Consider the following 21,023-nt stretch of genomic DNA (forward strand, 5'->3'; position numbering starts at 1 on the left):
TGGACTGCAGAGCGAGAATGAATAGCATTAGCCTTCGACGACCAAGAACCACGTCCGACGCATGACCTTTGTCCCTCACAGAGCTCAGTCCACAGTATTCATATCTGACTTGAGAAAGTCAAAGGCCTTGGCTTACTATCCGCATAATAGCAGGGCGTGACTCGCTTGTCGCCTCGACTGGCTCGGTCCTGACACACCGGCGACGTCGCCGTAGCCGCCAAGGACATCACTACGGCGTCAGGTATTGCTTTTGGAAAACATGTTCGTTCCCGTATACACTTGTGCATGATACTTTTCAGATTTGGTGAGGATTCGATGAACCTCTTCCAGCAACAGAAGATCAGTCCCTACATGTATTAGCCATATTTATTCGAAGGAACGCCGCTGGAACCTCGATCAAGAACTTACCGGGCAGAGACATGAGCCCAATGACGAATGGTAGCTTTTCTTCTTGTCTAGTCACTCTTGATTGATAAGGTATCTCGTCAACTTTGTCATCATTAGCCTGCCGTGTCGAGCCATCTTGTCTTAATAACGTACTTGGAACAAGCAGCTCCGGGGCGCCGAGGACAGGGGACAAAAAGATACTATTGACTCCTGGGGGTGGTCGTCGGAAGCTATCATTGTTAGTGATCATGAGCGCAGATAGATTGATTTTGAAAGCTCACTTCGGAAATTCGTCTCTATACCTCGGCGTCATGTTCTCGATCGGAAGCAGTATGAGGGGATGCGAGGTCTCTGACTGCCATATTTTGGCGTGAAACCAGTTTTGATAGACCCTCATGTGCTCCATAGCTTCATTGAAATCACTTTCTGTTACGTCGGAAATATTGTCACTGGAAACTGATTAGCAAACGCACGAGAGCTCGTGCCGCCAACCTACAAGTTCCGCTGGACAGGAGGACTCAGGTAAGGCTGTGTTCCAAATTTCTTTGTAGTAATCCTGACGGAATTGCTGCATATTCTTTCCAGGCTGGTAAGCCAAATCTCGTATAGCCTGAAGCCAAAGTTACTCGAGATGCGTCAGTCACTATATTGAGTCGAGCATACCTTGACCATGTAGTCGTCGAGCGATTGCCCTAGTGCTTCTTTGGGAGGGTCTTCGGCCCACTTTTGAACAAAGGATATCTCGCTTGAGCTGAGACCCGTCTGCGACTTCAGCAGCTCGAAAAATCCTTTGGCCAAGTCGCGCTGATTTTGGTCCACACTTTCCCAGATATCGGTAGCCCATACGACCGACGTAAATGGCTTTCTTGTCGTCAGATCAGATAAAGGGCGCCCACAAGATTGGTACTCACCTTTGGATGCATTTGGAGGTGGCCATGATCAAGCTAAGAGTTGACGAATGACTTCATTTTCCCTAAGTCTCTTCCGTACACACCGGGTGTGTCCATGAAGCTGCAAATGATCAGTGAGTTCCCATTGGGATATGAGGTAAGGTGCCGCTGCTGCATGCAAGCAACTCTCGGCTTGATAGACGAGGACACTTACCGTATACTTCGTCTCATCCCTTCAAGAGGGACTGAGCCGGTTGTGGGTCGAAGACCAAACAGGCCACACCAGAGCGCTGGTCTCATGACACTACCCCAGGCTATTGATTTTGAGTCAGAGTTGCGAGCATATTTAGATCGGACTTCCTATCTGGTCCAATGGTGAAGTCAAGCCAGTCGTAGGCAGCGAGAGCTGCGGCTGGCCCTGTGCTACTGCCTTCCGAAGATTGATATCCATCTGCACGAGGATTCCACGGAGCTTGATAATCGACATACTCGACTGGTTCTACCCAGTGACCAATCGGATTCATTTTGAGTGTTCTTAAGATGTGGGCTCCGCCGTCTTGGAGCTTCGTGACGCACTTGGCCGTTTCCGTATTCGGACCGTACGTATCGTAGAATGCTCGACACTGAAGAGAAGTTTTTATTCCCTTCAGAAACAGGACGTCCTTCACAGCGATCCTGAATCCACAGAATGGCTTGTTCAAGCATGATCGGGACTTGATGCGAGAGGGAAGTGCCACCGCTGAGAATTCGTCTGTGCTACTCTTCAGCCGCAGGGCCTCGAATGTGTCACTTAGGGTTGTCAGCGTGACTGTACTGAAGAATGAACCTTCATACGAGGACAAGAGCATACCTTGTTGGGGGTCGGACAGCAGTCATGAAAGTGCCATGCATGTCATCTACTAACTTGAACGTGTCGTAGAGCTTGCCTTCTAGGATGATGTAAGGGCCCGGCTGGATATCGGACGAGATTGTATCCACGGGAAGGGTGTCGATCCAGCTATTGCCCAAGCTCTTGAGGTAGTTCTGCACTTTGATGTCAACGTCGGAGGCGGTAGTGTGGTCGACGAGGAAGATGACGCCAGACAAGAACGCAGCTTGCCAGACATCGTCAATTTCCTTGTACTCTGCTATTATGTCTGTGATGGATTCCACGGTGATAGCATGACCCGGTTGTTGTTCAATCACTGTCACGAGATGTCTATTTCTGTTGTTGAAGGTTGGGCCGGCCTGAGACTATCAGTGGAGATCAATTCAACGCTGAACGGTTAAGCTTACCTTTGGGCTAGAGGACACTAGATACCTTGCGCCGTTCACGACAATTGCTCTGTCTCCCCAAGTGACCATGGAGGGCTCCAAGTGTCCACCGTGTCCGCGATTCAGCGGTTCAGAAGACATGGCGGAATTGGTAAACAAGTCAAAGCCCATCCATAAGGACGCGACAGAGAAGAAGATATAGAGTATGAGCTTTTGGATACCCATGAACCGTGTCGTGCCGGGAAGACAAGCAGAGGGCGACATGTGGCGATGTGCGCAGAAAGACAAGTGAGCCTTGCCTCACAAATATATCTATCCTGTCTCTTTGGCGTCTGCCTTTCGGACAGGTGCCTCCCTAGACCGTTTAACTGGGTCCCACAAAACACTCCTCCAGGCTGCGTAGGTCTTGGCGCGCATGCAGTAACAGTGGGCGCTGCCTGACATGTGCAGGGGTCAATTAATCTTAGCGCCCCAAAACCGTTGGTTTCTCAAACCCCGCCAGCTAACCCCACTCCAACCCCAAGCCCAGCCCAGCCCAATCGAATCATGCGCGCCCACACACCACAGAGACCGAGACCTAGGTTGCAACAGATGAACACAATGCTGTCCTCGTCAAGCGAAGGTCGGGGACCGTCCTCAATCCATCTCGCGTCTTTGAGCCGCCGAGTCAATACTATGGTAACGGTGCAAAGCTATCCGACCGCGATTGCTACACCAGCCTTCTTGCGGCTCTCCCGGCATACGAGCTGTCCCAGGCGTGTCCATCATCCGAGCACATACACAGCCTGACCAGCAGGATAGGTAGATCCTGCGAAAGAGTGTGGTCACTAGTCGTGGCATTTCCCTGGACTTTCGACAAGGCACGGCGCAATGTCTGGTGGCGGAGCAAGCCTCATGCACCACTACTGGCACATAATAATCGGGCAAAAAGCAAAGCTGGTGGACTTGCATATTTGCTGCTTAGGCGCTCGCCACGAGGCACAAAAGCCCCTCTCAAATAAGGTCTCACACCGACCAACCATGTCAGGTTGTGAAACTCGGGTGGCTGAGGATGGACATCTTGAACAGAAAGCTGCGCACATCTAGTGAAAGCTGATAGCACATTTCGTTACGACGTACTCTTCGCCGATGCTGAGTCTGTGTAAAAATTCTGCAGAATATAAGCAGATAGCACATAACAAAGAGGTCCGTCCTCTGTTGAAGCCTCACAAAGTGACCGTTGAATAGTCATATCACATAAATCACCTAATCTTAAGCAGATGACTTTCCGTATCTCTGCAAACCTCTCTGAATAGATTGCTTGTTCATACTTGGAGTCCGCGCTCATTCGCGCCCGGAGTGTATCATGCTACGAGCTATCAATCGAGGGTCTGCATTAGCGGAGCCGCAGTACCACCCAAACATATTGTCTATTTAAGGGGACAAAGCTCTGCCCCCAATATATTGTACATTCTTTTCTTCACACCTAGCCACTTTGTGAACAACAATGGCTGCAAGAGACGATTTTAACGCTCAGCTAGTCTACCTGGAAAAGAACGACCTCTTCGAAACAGAGAAGCCGTACAACCTTCAATATAAACCAAATGACGAAACACTACTTCGAACTAATTGTGCTCGGTTAATCAAATCCGACATATTGATCCAGTGATGCCAGGACTGCAGTCCGACTAAAGACTGCAGCCCTACCAGCGACAAGGACTGCATTCACCAGTCCTGACTGCAGTCCCTTAGTCATCCGAAAACAGAGTGATCTGATTGGTGGAACTAGTTTGGATCTGCGACCTGATATAGACCTTAATCAATCTAGTGTTTTAGGCACTACGCTGCCTCAAAAGACCTCGCTAAAAGGCGATTACGATCGGCAATTATCAAGTCCTCCTCGATCTAGGTTCTATAGATTCCGACATTTTCACACACAATTTGCTAATAAAACAGTTGTCTCAGGTACTAAACGGTATTTTGTGGGCTCTGCCAAGGTGCCAAGCCTGACTGCAGTCCTGGCAAAACTGTATTGATTAGAGACTTTAGAGGACATGAGAACAAATTCAGTATTGAGAAACAGGGATTTGAGATCATAAAGCTAGAGTCCGAGATGCAGTATGCAGACTTTGACTCGGACGAAATGGTCGAAAAAATTTACTACCCAGAACTGAAGGCCTTGTTGCGGTCACGCTTCAAACCACGCCGCATCGAGATACTAGAACACATCGTAAGTAGTTCCGCAGATCAAAGCGTTAACGAGGCCTCAAAATGTATCGGTTGCAGATCCGCAAACGCCACCCCTCATACCCCATCGCTACGGGGAAAGATTACGACTTTCAGCAGCCGGCCTCGATCGTCCACATTAGTAAGATCCGTACAATGGTTCCAGACGGGGCCGCCTGACATTCCTCAGACTATACGCCGGCAGCCACACTCAGCCTAGCCAAATCGAAGCTTGGCATAAATCCGGAAGAATTCAGCCAGTTGCGTACAGTAAAGTGAGTAATTCCCGGCCTGCTCGTCTCGCTCATTCTCACTGGCCTGAAGCAGCGTCTGGAAACCACTCAAAGGACCATTGATGGATTGGCCACTTTCGATATGTAATGCAGAGACGGTTGATCACATCAACGACTTGACTCCATGTGAAATCGTGGGGAGAGCTGAATATACGGAAAATTTCCAAGTGTATCACAATCTAAGTCAAGAGTGGCATTACTTGAGTGGCCAATTGCCCTCGGAGCTTATGGTCTTTCAGCAGTCAGACACTGCCCAGCACGACTTCAAGGGTAACTCATGTCGCCGAATAAGAAATATAGCTAAAGCCATTAGGGGTCCCTCATGCGGGTTTCCGACACCCGGATACGAGGCAAGAAGACGATGCACCGGAAAGTATTGAGGTTCGGTTGTTCATGTTCTACTAGCTGGGCTGGCCTACGCACTTGCCTAAACCGTTTCTTACTACTTACTTCGGGCTTGATTCTAAGACCATTGACTTCTATGCTAATCTCCCATTTCCGTTCGTGTTGTCCTCTTGTAGGTGATGACTAGTGGTGGTTATAGGTGTCCTGCACTTACCAACCGTCTTTTCCACCCTTCCCGAGCTTTCAGCCTATCCAGCACGATACCCTCTTCCCGAGAGAAAAGATCGAGTATTTTTGGGTCAATACATGTTGCACGTAGGAATATCACCCTCAAAGAGCATTCCCTTTACGAATCTTGACCTTGCTCGTGTTCGCCCAAGCTGCGGTAACGCTAAGAACAGGTTTAGTTCTGGGGGAAATCGTTCTTGTTATCTCGCCGCCTGGAGTATCAAGCATTGAAATCCCCACGCGTACAGACAAAGCCCAGAGCTGGCCACAGGAATTTGCCTCTGTAATACTATGTCTGATTACAACAGCGTGGTTGTTCGTTGAGGTACCGGAGCTGGGGTTTCAAACAAACTTGATGTTACAACAACGTCGACTAAGCATGTCTTTTATTCTTTTCAAGGATTTTCCATTCATTAATGAAGCAATATTTCGACTCACATCTCTTCCTGAACACCCCCATACAAGACTTGTCAAGCTTCTAGGAAAATGGGAAGGAGCCTGAAATATTCCTACAAATCCTAATTCACAGTCTCGATACTCTGCCAGCCTTCAAGGCACTTTCTTACGCCTGTGGACCAGCTTATCAAGACCCTACTGATTCAACCTTCAACAATACAGCCCCGGCTTCTGAGCAGTTTAATTGCAGTACCAAACCGCTCACGGTCATCTCTAACTTAAAGGCTACGGTACAAATATTGCAAAATAGCCACTTTGGGGACTTCATATGGATCGACGCACTTTGTTCATATCCCTATTGATCCGCAATGAAATACCTCAGAATTCTGAGGATTGCACATGGAATTCGACGTCGGAATCTCGACACGAGGGCATTCCCTTTCCATCTCTGGACCTGAGCGTGGCCCTGAGCATGGCCCTGAGCATGGCTACTTCAACCTGAGATGCTCCTGCACATAACTGAGTATGATGGTATTTGTGCCTCCTTCGTACCTAAATCTCCCACAGTTACATTGTACAAGTGTGTTCCTTTACGAGTGTGTTCCGCTCAGCCCCGACTACAAGGTGTATTGATAGAAAGGGCTCTTATCACCTAGGTCAAGTAGTTCTTGCGGAGTATACCTCTGCCGAAGGCTCTCTTCTCCCTCGGATTGCAAGAGTGCTTCCTTTGCCTTGTTTTCCTTGGCATAGACTGTTCTGAGAATCCAAGTCGAGATGAGTCCGGCAACGCTAATCCCAAGAGGGACACCATAGCCCACAGGATACTTGGGAGCCTGTCTCGCCAGGAAAATGTTGCCTCCACAGATCCCGCCCAGAGCTCCCATGCCGATGAGAAGTGCCATGCCTACCGCACGCTTGGACGATGGCGCGGTGTTGTTGCTGACAAACGTGATGATACTCGGGAGTGGGGCGTACACACCAGCGGCGATGAAGAAGAAAAAGAAGTACGTGAGCCCCGGCAGTCGTGGATGGGGAACGGCCAATTCTCCCAGGAAACCAATCAGTCCCATAACCACGCCGATCATGATGAAGGGAGTGCGCTGCTTGTGACGGTCCGCCCACACCGATAAGACAAGTGTGATGATGAGAGCGAATGTGTAGATCGGGATCGTCATCAACTGTGCATGGGCGGAGGTATAGCCCAACTGCTCGATTGCAGTCGGGGCGGTCGCGGTGAAGCCGTAGGTGCCGATGGAGCATGACCAGTATGGGATAATCGAAAGCCAGATCTTCCAATCACCAAAGGCGGCTTTGATGTGACGCATCCCGATCTTATCGGAATTAATCGCCTGGGTGTGACCGGCGATGGTGTTTATATTCAGTCGGTTCGTGGCGAAAAGACGCTCTTCTTTAGTGAGAAAACGCGCCGTCGCGGGCCAATCAGGCAATACCCAGTACAACGAGAAGGATATGGCGACGGGAACAAGACCCTCGAGGATAAAAATCCACCTCCACCTGTCAAGCTCGTCAGTACAAATCTGGCGGCATGTATTGATAAAATTTACGCGGCGAGCCCTGCGATTCCATCCATCTTTTCAATGGCAAATGCAAGCAATCCCGAAAATGCGCCAGCGAGGGAGGCGGCCGAGTAGAAAATGGCCATGCGCGTCTGCATTTCGTAGCGTTTGTACCTTCAATCAATCTCGGTCAGTTACCAGCGTTCCTGTGGATTCTTTGATTCTTCTCGTTTCCAAACTCACCACAAGGATAAGAGGTAGGTCGCTGCTGGGAAGAAACCCGCTTCGGTCAGACCCAAGAACAGTCTCGCAGCCACCATTCCATGGTATGATTTGACCACGCCCATGAGCGTCATGACCGTGCCCCAGGAGAAGCAAAGAATCGCCAACCAGATCGAGGGGCGGACCATCTTGAGCATGATATTCGAGGGGACTTCGAACAGCGCATAGGTGACAAAGAACACTGCCACCACGGCGTTGTATCTCAGTCCATAGAGTTCCAGATCTTCGTACATGCCAGCTATTTTGGCATTGCCGATATTGGATCGATCGAGGTACGAGCACCTATTTGAATCAAAACTCAGTAATCAGGCATCAGGAAAAATTGCAGGAGAGGATGGACCGTACAGATACAGAACAGCCAGAACAGGGAGCAAGCGGACGTCGATCTTGCGAACAATGCGTCGCTCTTCATGAGCGTCGAATTGTGGTATAATTGGACCGTCGTCAAGGTCTCCAAGGCTGGTCAGCACTCCGGCTTTGAATTCAGCATGCGGACGGCTGTTTTCAAGATATTCGATCGTGTTCTTGTCTGCCATTTTACTGCTTGTGGGCCGTTTCAAGTTACAAACAGACGGAAGTAAAGCAACAAGAGAGACTGAGACTCACAAGAATTCGACGAGGGGTTGAGCCGATTCAAATAGATGGTGGATATGTGTCCAGGCAGGTGCTATGGTCTGATTATGATCGTGTGTTCCAAAGGCCGCCGGAGCAGGGAGCCATTGGTTGCTGTTTCAGCGGTGATTCGTGGAGAGTAGGCCGCTCCAAGTCCGGGCGGGCCTTTTGGGCCAGTTCTCCGACCGACGAGAATCTGGGGTATTGGCGGGGAAGGCCGATTCAAGGCCCGTGGGATTATTTTTTTGAGCATGGGGGTAAGTATGCGTGGACTACTATATCACCGTGAGCATCGATCATTCTTGTTTCCCGCTGTTTGTATTGAGTAATAAGTTGTGACGGAAAGAAGGAGTTTTTGTATTACATCTAGACAAGATGCTGGCATTCACCTCTGCGTTGACCACGAACGGTATGTTTCTCCCCATGAGTATCAATATCAATTTGAATTGCTAAGTTTCTCAAAGACTATTCCCCCCTGTACGTATGCCTGGCGATCATCGTGGCGGTCCTCTTTCATTCTCTGTTTACGTACCTCAGGGATCCCCTACACCTGCGACGATTTCCCGCACCCAGCACTGCTGGATTTAGCTTATTATGGTCCATCTACCACTCGTTGGGCCGAAAACGCTTTGTCGCAGTCCACGAGGCTCATAAGAGGTTGGGTCCCATTGTCCGACTGGGACCTCGTCATCTCTCGTTCTCGGACCCACAAGCATACAAGAAAATCTATGGTCACAGTGCCCCGGTGATCAAGGATGAACTCTATGCCAACCTCGGACTGGGAAACCCGTCGATGTTTCAGATTGTAGACAAAGAGCCACACGGACAGAGACGGAAGCTATTATCGCATGTCTTTGCGGCCAAACAAATCAACCAAATGGAACCTCGAGTCACGGAATTGGTCATGCAGCTATGCCGGGCCTTTGAGATTAAATCCACGGGCGGCCAGATTGCAACCACCGACGAATACCCAGCAGTGCAGGGAGCATTTGATGTCCGACCCTGGATGAACATGTTCGCTTACGATGTCATCACTTCAGTCTTCTGGTCCAAACCATATGGATTCTTGAAGACCGGGAACGATCGATGTATGGCGCTGACTGCATCGGGTGAAGCCCGAAAGGTCCGCGCAATCGAGACCCAGCACAGGAGTGGGAACTTTGCCTTTCCTCTGGTCCAACTTTCGAAAAGGTGGTGGGAGCTCGCCCTGCGTATCTTCAGCCAGGCTCCCGGCTGCCGATCGATGAAGAACTTCCGATCGATGGCTCGCTACATCGTCCGCGAGCGTATAGACAAGCCGCCCACAGAACCAGATCTTTTCTCAAGCTTCCCGCTGGAGCCCACCGAAAAGCGCAAGAGTACCTTGTCCGCCGACGAGATCCTCGCCGAGTGCTCAACGATGTTGCTCGCCGGTCAGGGGACCACGCAAATTTCGCTCACCAATTGCATTTATCATCTGGCGAAAAATCCAGACAAGCAAGACAAATTACGGAAATGTCTTTACGCCGCCATCCCTCCCGAGTCCCGACCAGTTGCCTCTTACACCGACCTACAGAATCTTCCCATGCTCCGAGCCTGTCTCGACGAGAGTTTTCGATGCAATCCTCCCGTCACGTTCGGCCTCCCTCGACTGGTCACCAATCCGGGCATGACGATTTGCGGTCATTACATCGCTCCCGGAGTGGTCGTGAGTTCACCGTTACATGAGATCCACCACGACGAGAGACTCTTCAAAGATCCCTGGAAGTTCATTCCGGAGCGATGGCTCGAGGGTTCGGATGCAGACTACATCCCTTCCGCGGCCGAAAGTGCGAACCTCACAACCTATGTCCAGCCGTTCGGCATGGGCGGCCGAGGTTGCATTGGCCGCAATATAGCATATTTGGACCTCTCGGTCGCCATTGCGGCGCTCGTAATGGCCTTTGACTGGGAGCTGAGCGACCCAAATAAGCCGATTGAATACAACGAGACCGTAGTAACCACGCCTATAGAGCTGTGGGTCAAGGCGAGGTTGAGAGAGGGGATGGAGATAGATGCACAATTGAAGAGAAAGCAAGAAAGTACCATGTCTAGGCAGCCTGTGGAATAGCCTTGCCGAGGGAGCCAAAAGAGATAATAGGTATCATGACAACAGGCGTCCCTAAGGTAGTCTTGAGGAGTAAGCAGGGAGTTACATAGATGAGAGGTAAACTTTGGTACAACGACGGTATTACAATTTACTCCACGTAGAAGAACTAGAAGAACAATCAATCTCGGCTTTCTGAGCTTTCTCAGTGCACCGAATGATCAGACCATACTAGAGAACCAACCACGGCAAGGTGAAATGGGACTGATCATTGACTTGATGGAAGATTTCAATTTTCGACCTGCAGAGCCTACGTTCTAAGAGCAGCCCTGCCTATGAATCAGAACAGTGTGACTCGAGAAGGTATGAGTTCTAAGGTTTCCTGAAAGGTGCGCAGCGGAGTTGAAAGATCGGGGAGAGTCTGGACAGATCTGTGGCGTGCGCTGCAAAGGCCGCCCCGGTGCCCGATTAGGCCCGCCGGCGTTGTCGGTTTCTAGAATTCTTTGCAGAGCATTGCCTTCGTAGGGATGGTGTGATGCCCTTTTGAGCAGATGAACGGCCGCTTTCCAGCTGAGTACCTCATTTTGAACAGAAAATCAAAAACAACCTGCCGAACCTATGAAACTTTGACACTACATCTTGCCCAAGTACGATCAATCACCACCATGGCCATCATCAATTACCCCCTCCCGCCTCATAAAGAGCTCTTCTATAACGGTACCTGGCACCAGCCGACGGAAGGGGGATACCAAGAGACATTCAATCCAGGCAATGGGGAGGTCATCACCAAGGTCGCTGTCGCGTCAGTTGCCGATGTCGACGCCGCGGTGGCAGCGGCACACGAGGCGTTCTTGACGTGGCGTTCTGTCCCCCCCGTCGAACGAGCAACGTACATGCGCCGCGCTGCCGATGCGCTGCGTCAGCACGCGGAAGAACTGGCCTTCCTCGATTCTTTGAACACCGGAAACCCAATAACCAAAATGCTGTCGGACGCGAATGTCGCCGCCGCCAGCCTGGATTACTTCGCCGGTCTCATCCCCATGCTCAAAGGGGAGACCATTCCGCAAAGTGACGCGACGTTCCACTACACTACGCGAGAGCCGCTGGGAGTAGTCGGACGGATTGTTGCGTTCAATCACCCCATCCAGTTTGCTGGGGCTAAGCTCGCCGCACCATTGGCCGCGGGAAACACGGTTATCGTCAAAAGTCCCGATCAAGCGCCGCTATCCTGTCTTCTCCTAGCCGAAATCCTACAACCGATATTTCCTCCCGGTGTGGTCAGCATTCTATCGGGGGGCGTGGAATGTGGAAAGGCTCTCGCCACACATCCATTGGTGAAAAAGATCACCCTAATTGGGAGCGTACGGACCGGTAAAGCTATTCAACAGGCCGCCGCGGCTTCACTCAAGCCCACAATTCTCGAATTGGGGGGAAAGAACGCTCTCCTTGCCTTTCCCGACGCCGACATCGATAAGTTGGCAGAGGGCGTGGCACGGGGAATGAATTTCACCTGGGCGGGTCAATCATGCGGATCCACCTCGCGAGTTTATCTGCATCAATCCCATTATAATGAAGTGCTCGAGAAGGTAGTAAAGTTGATTCGAAGAGAGTTTGCGCCGGGGGTGCCGACTGCAATGTCCACCACTATGGGTCCGGTCATCAGTCAGGCCGCTCACGACCGAGTCATGTCTTACATTGAATCCGCAAAGACCGAAGGCGCTCGCTTAGTGATTGGGGCTAAAGTCCCAACTGACAATCCCGACATCAAGGGCGGCTATTTCATCGAGCCGACCATCTTTGCAGACGTGGAACCATACATGCGGATCGCCAGAGAAGAAATCTTCGGACCAGTTATGTCGGTTTTCAAATGGGAAGATGAGAAGGATCTGATAAGGCGAGTCAACGATACCTCGTATGGCCTCACGGCATCGATCTTCACACGAGATATGGCCAAAGCAACGACTATAGCGAGGAAGATTGAGGCCGGGTATCTGTGGATCAACCACGTCTCTAAACACTACATGGGCGTCCCGTTTGGAGGAGCCAAGGAGTCGGGAGTGGGAAAGGAGGAGAGCGTGGAAGAATTGTTGTCATTCACACACATCAAAAGCGTGAATGTCGTCCTGGATTAGGCGATGAGTATGCGCCTGATACAGAGATACACCATCGAGCATGATAATGATCTGCGAAATAGAAAATACACCTTACCTGGCCCCGTGACAGACATTTCCGCTGCTTTCTTCTGGCTTCCTCTGCTTTACTGTTCCTACTGCCTCCAGCCTACTACGCCTAGCAGAATCAAATGGGGAAGTGTACACAAGATATCCTACGTCTAGGATAGGATATGTGATGGTGTGCTGGTGAACTGAAACACAAGCTTGATTCTATACACCATTCGTATACATACTGCCTCCGGCCGCCGTATCAAAGTCAATCACTTCCTGCAAGCCGCACAGTTCAAATACGTTTTTGGGTGTCGTCGATGTCTTGGGAAGAGCACCATTCTCCTTTAAATCTCTCAAGACTTGCGATAGGCCCTCGACAACCTGCCGTGTAGACACCGACGGAAAAATGACAATCTTGAATCCCAGCTCTCGCGCCTCGGCCACGGAGATGTTGGGCGAGACTCCTCCTGATACCGCATTGTACAATACCGGCGTGGGATGAAGCCGTAGGCACAGTTCGGCGGCTTGCTCTTTAGTCTCGACGCCTTCGAGAAAGACCACGTCTGCTCCGACACTCACCGCTTTCTGTAGCCTCTCAATGCATGCTTCAAACCCGAGGGACTGCAGCGCATCGGTGCGGGCGATGATCACAATGTCTCCCAGTAATTTCTCACGCATGTTCACGGCCGCTCGGATCCGTGACAGGTAGATTTCTTCCGAGACCAGCTCTTTGTTCCGTAGGTGGCCACATCTTTTGTTCTGCACCTGGTCCTCGAGATGCAGGGCTGCAACGCCGGCTTGCATATACTGGGCCACGGTGCGACCGACCATGACAGCTCCTACACAGAATTAATTAGCTCGACTTCGAGTGAAAGGCGGATCGGGGATGCCCTCTTGCCTCCAAATCCCGTGTCGGCATCAGCAATCAGGGGAACACTCCGATCCAGGCTGGAAATCATTGCCGCGTTGTCTCTCATATCATTCAATGTGGTGAGTCCTAGATCTGCCATTCCTAATCTTGACATGGAGGTACCGGAGCCCGTCTGGAGGAGTAATAAATTCGAGTCAGCGAATCTCACTGCTGAAGCTATAGCGATTCCCAATTTACCATGTATAAACAGTCGAAACCTTCCTGCAACGCCATTCTTGCTGACAACCCATCATAGACTCCTGGACACATCAATGTCTTGGATGGGTCTGCAAGATACCCTCGAAGTCGGGCTGCTGCTGTCATTTGGGTAATTGTTCTGATGGCAACCATGATTGATGCTCTTGTGGTAGTGTTTGTCGGTTATCAGACAGAACAGAACGCTCGACGCGATTGGGTCAATGCCTACTAGAGAGTCGAGATCTTGGGCGAAAGGACATATAGTGTTCCGGAGGAGATCACATCTGCCGGTCAAGACAAAGCCGCGCGGCCGACGGGCCGCTCAGGGGCAGGCATTTCCCCGCTGCGCTGTGTTACTGTATATTCGTGATACGCCTCAACTCTGACCCCAGACTAGAGCGAGGTATATCTCAATCGAGCCGAGTTCAGGAATTCTTCTTGGATGGGCCTAACATTTACCCCAGAAATTTGGCCACCCGTGCGCAGATTCTGGCACCAGTCAGTGTTGGCGAGTGGGTCGCCAACTCCGTTGCGGAGCGGAGCGGAGCACCATTATTATCACGCGCCCCATTTCGGGTGCTCGTCAGGCCAACAATGCTTCCGACAAAGGTCCGATAATAATTCTTTGACGGTCATTTCCAGAGCGCCCTGGGAGAAGATGGGTTCGAAGGGTGGAACGCAAGAACTTAGAAAATGAGAGGGTCTGTTCGTAACAGCATGGACACTGGGTCACCACAAAATACTATTTCGCGGGAGAAAATCATCATGGCGAAGAACAACAGCGACAACAGCATGGAGTGGTTGCTGGATCAGACCTTGGAGATCTTGTGTCATACACGCAACATTGAATTACCTCTGACCTCTTTACCCACCGCCGAGCACTCGACAGCATTTGGGGACTACTTTGCCGCGCTGGAAGAGGTGAAAAGGGCCTTGGTCGACATGGACAAGCACCATGAAGCCGAGGCAATAGGAAGGGCGGCGGAATATGCGGCTGAATCAACAATGCAAGGTGGTCTGGGAATCCAAAGCACGCAGGATCTGGATCCTAAATCCCAAGAGAAGGTGTTGGCATCCGTCGAGGCTTGGTTGGAATCACTCAACGCGGCCGAAGCTGCAAGACGGCTCCTGAAACCACTGACTGCAAAGTCGATGGGCACAAGGCCCATGAATCTGACCGAGAAGATCTTGGCTCATCACTCGATCGACCCGCTTCCACTCCAAGGCGTCAAGGAAGGGGACTTTGTTCGCCTCTCCGTGGATTGGATCATCGCCTCCGAATCCTCGTGGTTTGTAAGCTCTATTCTGCCAACACCAAAGGCTCTGATGTATTTTATCACACGGCCGAGAGAGACTGATATATGTCAAGGGCATGAGTAAAACACTGCGTTATCTCCCTGATTTCAGACCGTGGCGCAATGATCGATTATGGCTTGCCGCCGATCACGTCGTGGATCCTAGAACGTACGAAACGCCTTTGAATCGACGGCTGATCGATGCGACGGACAATGCAGCCCGTGACTTCAAATTGACCGACTACAAGGGTCCCAATGTAAGTAACTTCATTACTTATGGTAAGATATCAGAAATCATATCTCTGACATTGAAGTCGCAGTACACCATCATACACACCGAGTTTGTGCGTCAACGAGCAGAGCCCGGATTATTTGTCCTTGGCGCGGATTCTCGTAAATTTTCGACAATGGCCTGTGGCGGATGAAATTTGGCTAATGTTTGATATAGATACTTGTTCCTCGGGAGCTGTAGGATGCCTCGCCATTGGCCTCGGGGCGGTTGACGTTGCCATTGCGTTGGCCACCGGAGAGAGTTGGATCAAGGTCCCAGCATGTATCAACATTCGGTTCGTCGGCCGACCTGGACTGGGAATCGGTGGCAAAGATGTCATCCTATACATCCTGGGAGAATTAAAGCGAAACACTGTCGCGGCAAACCGTATTGTGGAATTTTCCGGCCCGGGAATTCAACATCTCTCCGTCGATGCGAGATTTGCAATCTCGAACATGTGTACCGTATGTCATGTCAATTCAACCTCCCGCCTAACCCTTGTATGAATGCTAATGTACGGACTTAGGAATTCGGTGCCATTACGGGAGTGTTTGTTCCTGATGCGTTGGTCAAAAATTACATCGACAGTCGGAAGCAAAAGTCCAGGCGCTCGTCTCCGCTCTACTTCCGCCCCGACGCCGATTGCCAATACGCCGAGTCCTTTGAAATCGACCTCTCCAAGGTTCAATCGTACGTGGCCATTTACCCATCACCGGATGATGTCGTGCCGATCTCCCAGCAAGTCGGACGAGCGTTGGACGGTTGTTTCATCGGAGCCTGCACCACTACCGAAGAAGACTTGATTCTGGGTGCTCTCGTCTTGCAAGTTGGACTGCGGAAGGGATTGAAAAGAAAACGGGGCAAAAAGCATGTGGTCCCTGGCTCTTTACCGATCACCGAGCGCCTGGATAAATTAGGGTTGTTGGACTTCTACCGTGAAGCTGGGTTCGTTGTTGGGGTGCCCGGATGCAGCTTCTGTGTCGGCATGGGCGCCGATCAAGCCCAAGAGGGTGAGGTGTGGCTCTCGTCCCAAAATCGCAATTTCAAAAACAGAATGGGAAAAGGTCTGCTCTCTGTGTCCGGGCTCGTCTCATCGCCACATTCATGCATGCTGATACGATACGCACAGGATCGATCGGGAACCTCGCTTCGGCCGCAGCGGTGGCAGCATCCTCATTCAGCATGACGGTCACAGATCCAGCGGAATTCTTGGAAGAAGTCGACATGAGGTACTATGATGATCTGCGGAAGCCAGGAAAAAGGAGCCTGAAGTCCTCTCAGTCCGCTCCAGTGCCAACAACTCCATTGACCTACGTCGAGCCCAATTTCGTGAGCAAACCTCCAGACAGAGTGGATGATGCTCATTCAGTGTTACCGGAGGGACCAGCAAAAGCGACGGCAGGAGATGCAAGATCAGACTCCAATGACGGCCAAGAGCCTCAGAGCTATCACCCGATTCGTAGCAAGGTGATTAGACTGGGCGACTTTATTGACACGGATGCGGTAAGTTCCTCCATTGGCACCTTTGCAGATCAGTGACAACTGGGTCTAAATTCTAATCCGGTAATCCAGATTGCCCCGGCCGAAAGTCTTGTGACAGCAATCACCGACGAGGATCTGGGGCAGCATTGTATGAAGTATGTCATGCCGGAATTCAGGGACAAGGTCCGCAATGGCCAGCGCGTGATTGTCGGAGGACAAGCCTTTGGAGTTGGTTCTTCGCGTGAGGCGGCGGTGAGAGCTTTCAATGGTGAGTCGCGATAAACAATCTCTACCTAATGTAACATGTTCCTGGAGGCTGATAAAAGAGTTGCTTATTAGGCCTCGGCGTCCAATGTGTCATTGCACGCTCTTTCGCCTTCATCTATGGCCGCAATCAACCCAATTTAGGGTTACTGGGGATCACCATCACGGACGATCATTTCTATGATCTCGCAAAGGACGACGTCGACATCGAGATCAGGTTAGAAGACAGGACGATCATGGTCGCGGGCTTTGCGTTCGACTTTTCATTAACAGATATGGAATTGTCGCTCACGCGAAATCAGGGGATGCTACAGGCATACAGAAAGTTTGGGAATCGACTGTTCCAGGCCTTGGGCAATGAGAGCCACGAGGGCCACGAGGGCCACGAGTTCGCGGAAAGACCAACGACAGAGGTGCTCGAATTGTCTGCGGCAGTAGAAGAGCTGCAATGGTAGAACCGTGCTCAATGGAGCTTTTGCTTAAGCTTACTAGCATTAATAAGAAGAGAAACAAGATATCTATATGTAGAGAAAATGAGCACAATTTTGATCTTGGGTCCTTCATTACCACTACTATAGCACTGGAATGGCCATTGTCCTTGGTTGTAACTTGTCTCATGGGCAGCGTCGGTGGTCTGCAGCATTGCTACTACTAATAACTAGGTTGAATAATTGTCTGAAGTTATACATGCCACGTGGGAGCTCAATCTTCAAGCAATAAAGAGCGACGCTAACAAGGGTGCCCATTCCCCAGTCTTTGAAAGTGGCGCATCGCATCGATTACCGTAGCAGACCAGCCTTAGATAAGCAAAGAACGTCGTTTCGTTTCCTGGGGCCAAGACTCAAACCACTTTGAGCACACGACCTCTTCGGAGCATTATCTCGTGTCCAGGGCTGGCAGGATCAGGATCAGGCTGAGCTCTCGCCGACGAACGATGACTACACTCCGCTCGTTGATGCTGTCCCGCGTGTCGGGCCTCTCTGCCAAAATGGCCGAGCGGTACGGAGCTACAGTTGATGCCAGGGCCGAGGGGCTTGGTTTGGATGGGTGGTGGCGGATTCTAGAGCGCAGCTGTGCTAGCACGAATGGAGATCTCTGAGAATTGTGGGGAGATCAGCGTGGATGGTACCCCAAACGGCAAGTAATAGTCAGTCTTCAAAATTCAAAAGGTGCCGTTTGCCGTAACGTCAGTAGTCGGCAATAAGCGGGTCGTTGACTCGTGGCCTCCAACACGTCCCTCCCCCCTGCACCAACCAAAGTTCGCAGATTTCGCAGCTCGCTTCTGGTCTTGGCCGGCGAGGGTGTGTATAAAGTCCGCCTCCCTCCCCGCAGCGCATCTCGTACACACTCCGACCGGCCCGGAGAGAGGCATGTTGTAACTTGTAACTTGTATCTTGTATCTTTGCCGTGATGGACATCGCTCAATGCTTGGACGACGAACCACAACCCCATTCAACAGATGCCAGGGGCTTCACGGAGACAAGCGGCCAGCGGAAGATAGCCCGGGTTGCATGTCGAGCATGCAGACAGGCCAAGGTGAGCATCTCTGTTGCCAGCTTCACGAATGATCCGTAGATACAACGCGTCGAGTATCTCTGGAGTCTGCTTCTTGCCGCTCTACCAGGTCTGACCTTTTGTCTTAGTCGCGGTGCGATGCGGATAGCCGTTCAGTTCCCTGCTCTCGGTGTGAGAGATTGTCCCAGGAATGCCAAGTGGACGTCAAGTTCAAGAGGCATGCAAAGAGAGCGTATACGAATCCACCGATTACCTGGAGGCCCGGACAATTGCTAATTCTCAGACTTTAGTCGATATGATGACCTCCTTCAGCAAGTGCAACGACTGCAGTCGGCGATTCTGGAATCCAACCGGAGCCCTCCTATCTCGTCCAATGCTGCTGAGGGGGAAGTGGGAGTCGCTGGATTGAACTGGCTCAGCTCGAATGGTTTGGACAACGAAGCCTTGCAGATACAACAAACGGTCCGATCGCCGTCGACAGGCCAGTTCCTCAAAAGTGCCGACCGTGTCCCCTTCATAGAGACTACGGATGCGCTTGGCATCCAGGATCCAACCATGCCGAGCAGTTTTCTTTCAGAGAACTATTCCCTTTCAAAGCTGCCATCGTGTGAACCACCCTCCCCGGAGATACGCAGCGTTACCTTGGCTCGTACAATCGACACCGTTACGCTCACAGCGGAGCCGATTAACGAGCTGTTCCAAATGTCTGTTACTCTGTTACCACTCCGAGGAGACATCGTTCATTACCGTCTTCCCGGACACGTGCTAATCGTCGTCGTACAGATATTTCGCAGATTACCATCCATTGATGCCTTTTCTGGATCCAACTGCAACACCCAATGACTACTACTCTCGTTCACGCTTTCTCTTTTGGGCCATCATTATTGTTGCCAGCCGTCGATATGACAAAGAACCTTCACTTCTCGGGAGCCTTTCTGGGCCGGTGCTGGCTCTGGCGTGGAGGTCGATCGAGGCACTACCTCACACACCTTTCGTGGTTCAAGCGATTATTCTAGTCTGTACATGGCCATTCCCCACGACATCTATGTGGACCGATGCATCTTTCATGCTCATTACGGCGGCCAAAAGTGCCGCCATGCAGATGGGAATTCACCGGCCGGAGTGTATTCAGGATTTCTCACGGGATGAAAGATCACTGAGTCCTGAAGGCATCCAGGACTCGGTCAAGCTATGGGCGAGTTGTTATATTGCAAGCCAACGGTGAGTGCGTCTCTTTGATGGCTTCCATTGTTATAAGGAAACGTCAAAGTGCTAATGTAGGGCTAGCATCACATCTGCTTTTGGCCAGGAATCCATCTTCAAGCCAGATCGACTCATCAATCGCGCCAGCCAGTTGGATAACATCTATGCGCTGCCTCCAAGCCTTCACGACACCCTGAGAATGGCGCATTTCTCGGTGCGGATCAGCGCTCTCATGTCAGAGAACACCAACACTCAGTTTGGGTTTCCTGCCGAGAATGATTATGACCGAGTCATACAACAGCTTGAATCGGGATTAGATGATCTCGATCGTCAAATACCGCCCAACGCTACAGGTCAGAGTCTAGGGAGGCCCTTGTACCCTTGATCTCATTGTTAACGAAGCGATACAGATTATAACCGTGTGCAGCGGCACTCTGCTCGGCTCCAGCTCCGTGTCTTCCACTTCTTCGAAATGGGGGACGAAGATTGCCGCAAGACTGGTTTGTTAAAGGCCTTCCAGACGGCGTTGAGACTGGTCGAATGCGTTGTCTCGGCCGATTCCAAGTCGAATTTTCCGATTTGTGCTCCGACCCATTTGTATCGGTGGTTGATTGTCGCGGGAATTACGATTCTGAAAATTCTAAACTCCAGTTACTCCAGTCTGGTGGACTATGATTCTGGCAAGCGAAACTTCAATGCTATCATCAAGCTCTTGCGCCGCTACTCCTTGCAAGACAACGATAATTTTGGACTGCACACCCGGATTTTGAGTCAGCTATGGCACTTTCACCAATCTTCGCCCGAAATCAAGGCCGCTCCACCAACGCTTCGTATCAAGACAAGGCTCGGTGCGAGTGTCCTGCATGATGCTCTGTGGATATGGAGGAAACGGTACAAAATGGATGGAATGTCTTCCAATTCAGACCTTGGTATGTATCCCATCGCTTTCTTTTGTGAAGCTCAATCCCTAACTAGACAACAGCTCAGGGCAAAGGTCCGCTTGATTTGACCTTTTTTGGGATCTCAAGCAAAGCACCTCAAAGTTCCGAGGACCCAAATCTGTTTGGAAACGATATCGGCGGTCCGGACTGCATGGTGGACATGGATTTAACGTATTGGCTGGCTCCGGAAGTTGCAAACATGCCGCAGGATTGGCAACGTTTTTAATGGACATGACTTAAAAAGTGACCTTGTTTCGATAAACAGAGCATAGGATGGACTATATGCACCTCATAAAATAATAATG

General features: G+C 50.9%; 4 protein-coding genes across 4 annotated transcripts; 2 read left to right on the forward strand and 2 right to left on the reverse strand.

The window, feature by feature from the left end:
- Positions 1–114: 114 nt before the first annotated feature.
- Positions 115–2,672, reverse strand: PV07_09670 (uncharacterized protein; the record flags this gene model as incomplete). Its single annotated transcript, XM_016396948.1, has 11 exons — positions 115–347; positions 409–489; positions 541–617; positions 669–843; positions 880–997; positions 1,051–1,293; positions 1,344–1,398; positions 1,492–1,581; positions 1,635–2,066; positions 2,128–2,504; positions 2,553–2,672. 11 exons carry the CDS (start codon positions 2,670–2,672, stop codon positions 238–240), a joined length of 1,878 nt encoding a protein of 625 aa, XP_016246804.1. The 3' UTR covers positions 115–237.
- Positions 2,673–4,623: 1,951 nt separating this feature from the next.
- On the forward strand, positions 4,624–5,434 carry PV07_09671 (uncharacterized protein; the record flags this gene model as incomplete). Its single annotated transcript, XM_016396949.1, has 5 exons — positions 4,624–4,740; positions 4,797–4,878; positions 4,927–5,011; positions 5,061–5,299; positions 5,343–5,434. The coding sequence occupies 5 exons, from the start codon at positions 4,624–4,626 to the stop codon at positions 5,432–5,434; spliced, it is 615 nt and encodes a 204-aa protein (XP_016246805.1).
- Positions 5,435–12,858: 7,424 nt separating this feature from the next.
- Positions 12,859–13,900, reverse strand: PV07_09672 (uncharacterized protein; the record flags this gene model as incomplete). The annotated part of the gene is made up of 3 exons (XM_016396950.1): positions 12,859–13,478; positions 13,577–13,682; positions 13,748–13,900. The coding sequence occupies 3 exons, from the start codon at positions 13,898–13,900 to the stop codon at positions 12,859–12,861; spliced, it is 879 nt and encodes a 292-aa protein (XP_016246806.1).
- A 612-nt stretch (positions 13,901–14,512) lies between these two features.
- PV07_09673 (uncharacterized protein) lies at positions 14,513–20,944 on the forward strand (the record flags this gene model as incomplete). Its single annotated transcript, XM_016396951.1, has 13 exons — positions 14,513–15,040; positions 15,117–15,299; positions 15,363–15,435; positions 15,491–15,777; positions 15,840–16,377; positions 16,443–16,816; positions 16,886–17,063; positions 17,135–17,510; positions 18,865–19,278; positions 19,358–19,795; positions 19,862–20,130; positions 20,188–20,706; positions 20,760–20,944. The coding sequence occupies 13 exons, from the start codon at positions 14,513–14,515 to the stop codon at positions 20,942–20,944; spliced, it is 4,362 nt and encodes a 1,453-aa protein (XP_016246807.1).
- Positions 20,945–21,023: the final 79 nt, after the last annotated feature.

Source organism: Cladophialophora immunda (genome assembly GCF_000835495.1).
Source record: "Cladophialophora immunda strain CBS 83496 unplaced genomic scaffold supercont1.5, whole genome shotgun sequence".
Lineage (NCBI taxonomy): Eukaryota > Fungi > Ascomycota > Eurotiomycetes > Chaetothyriales > Herpotrichiellaceae > Cladophialophora > Cladophialophora immunda.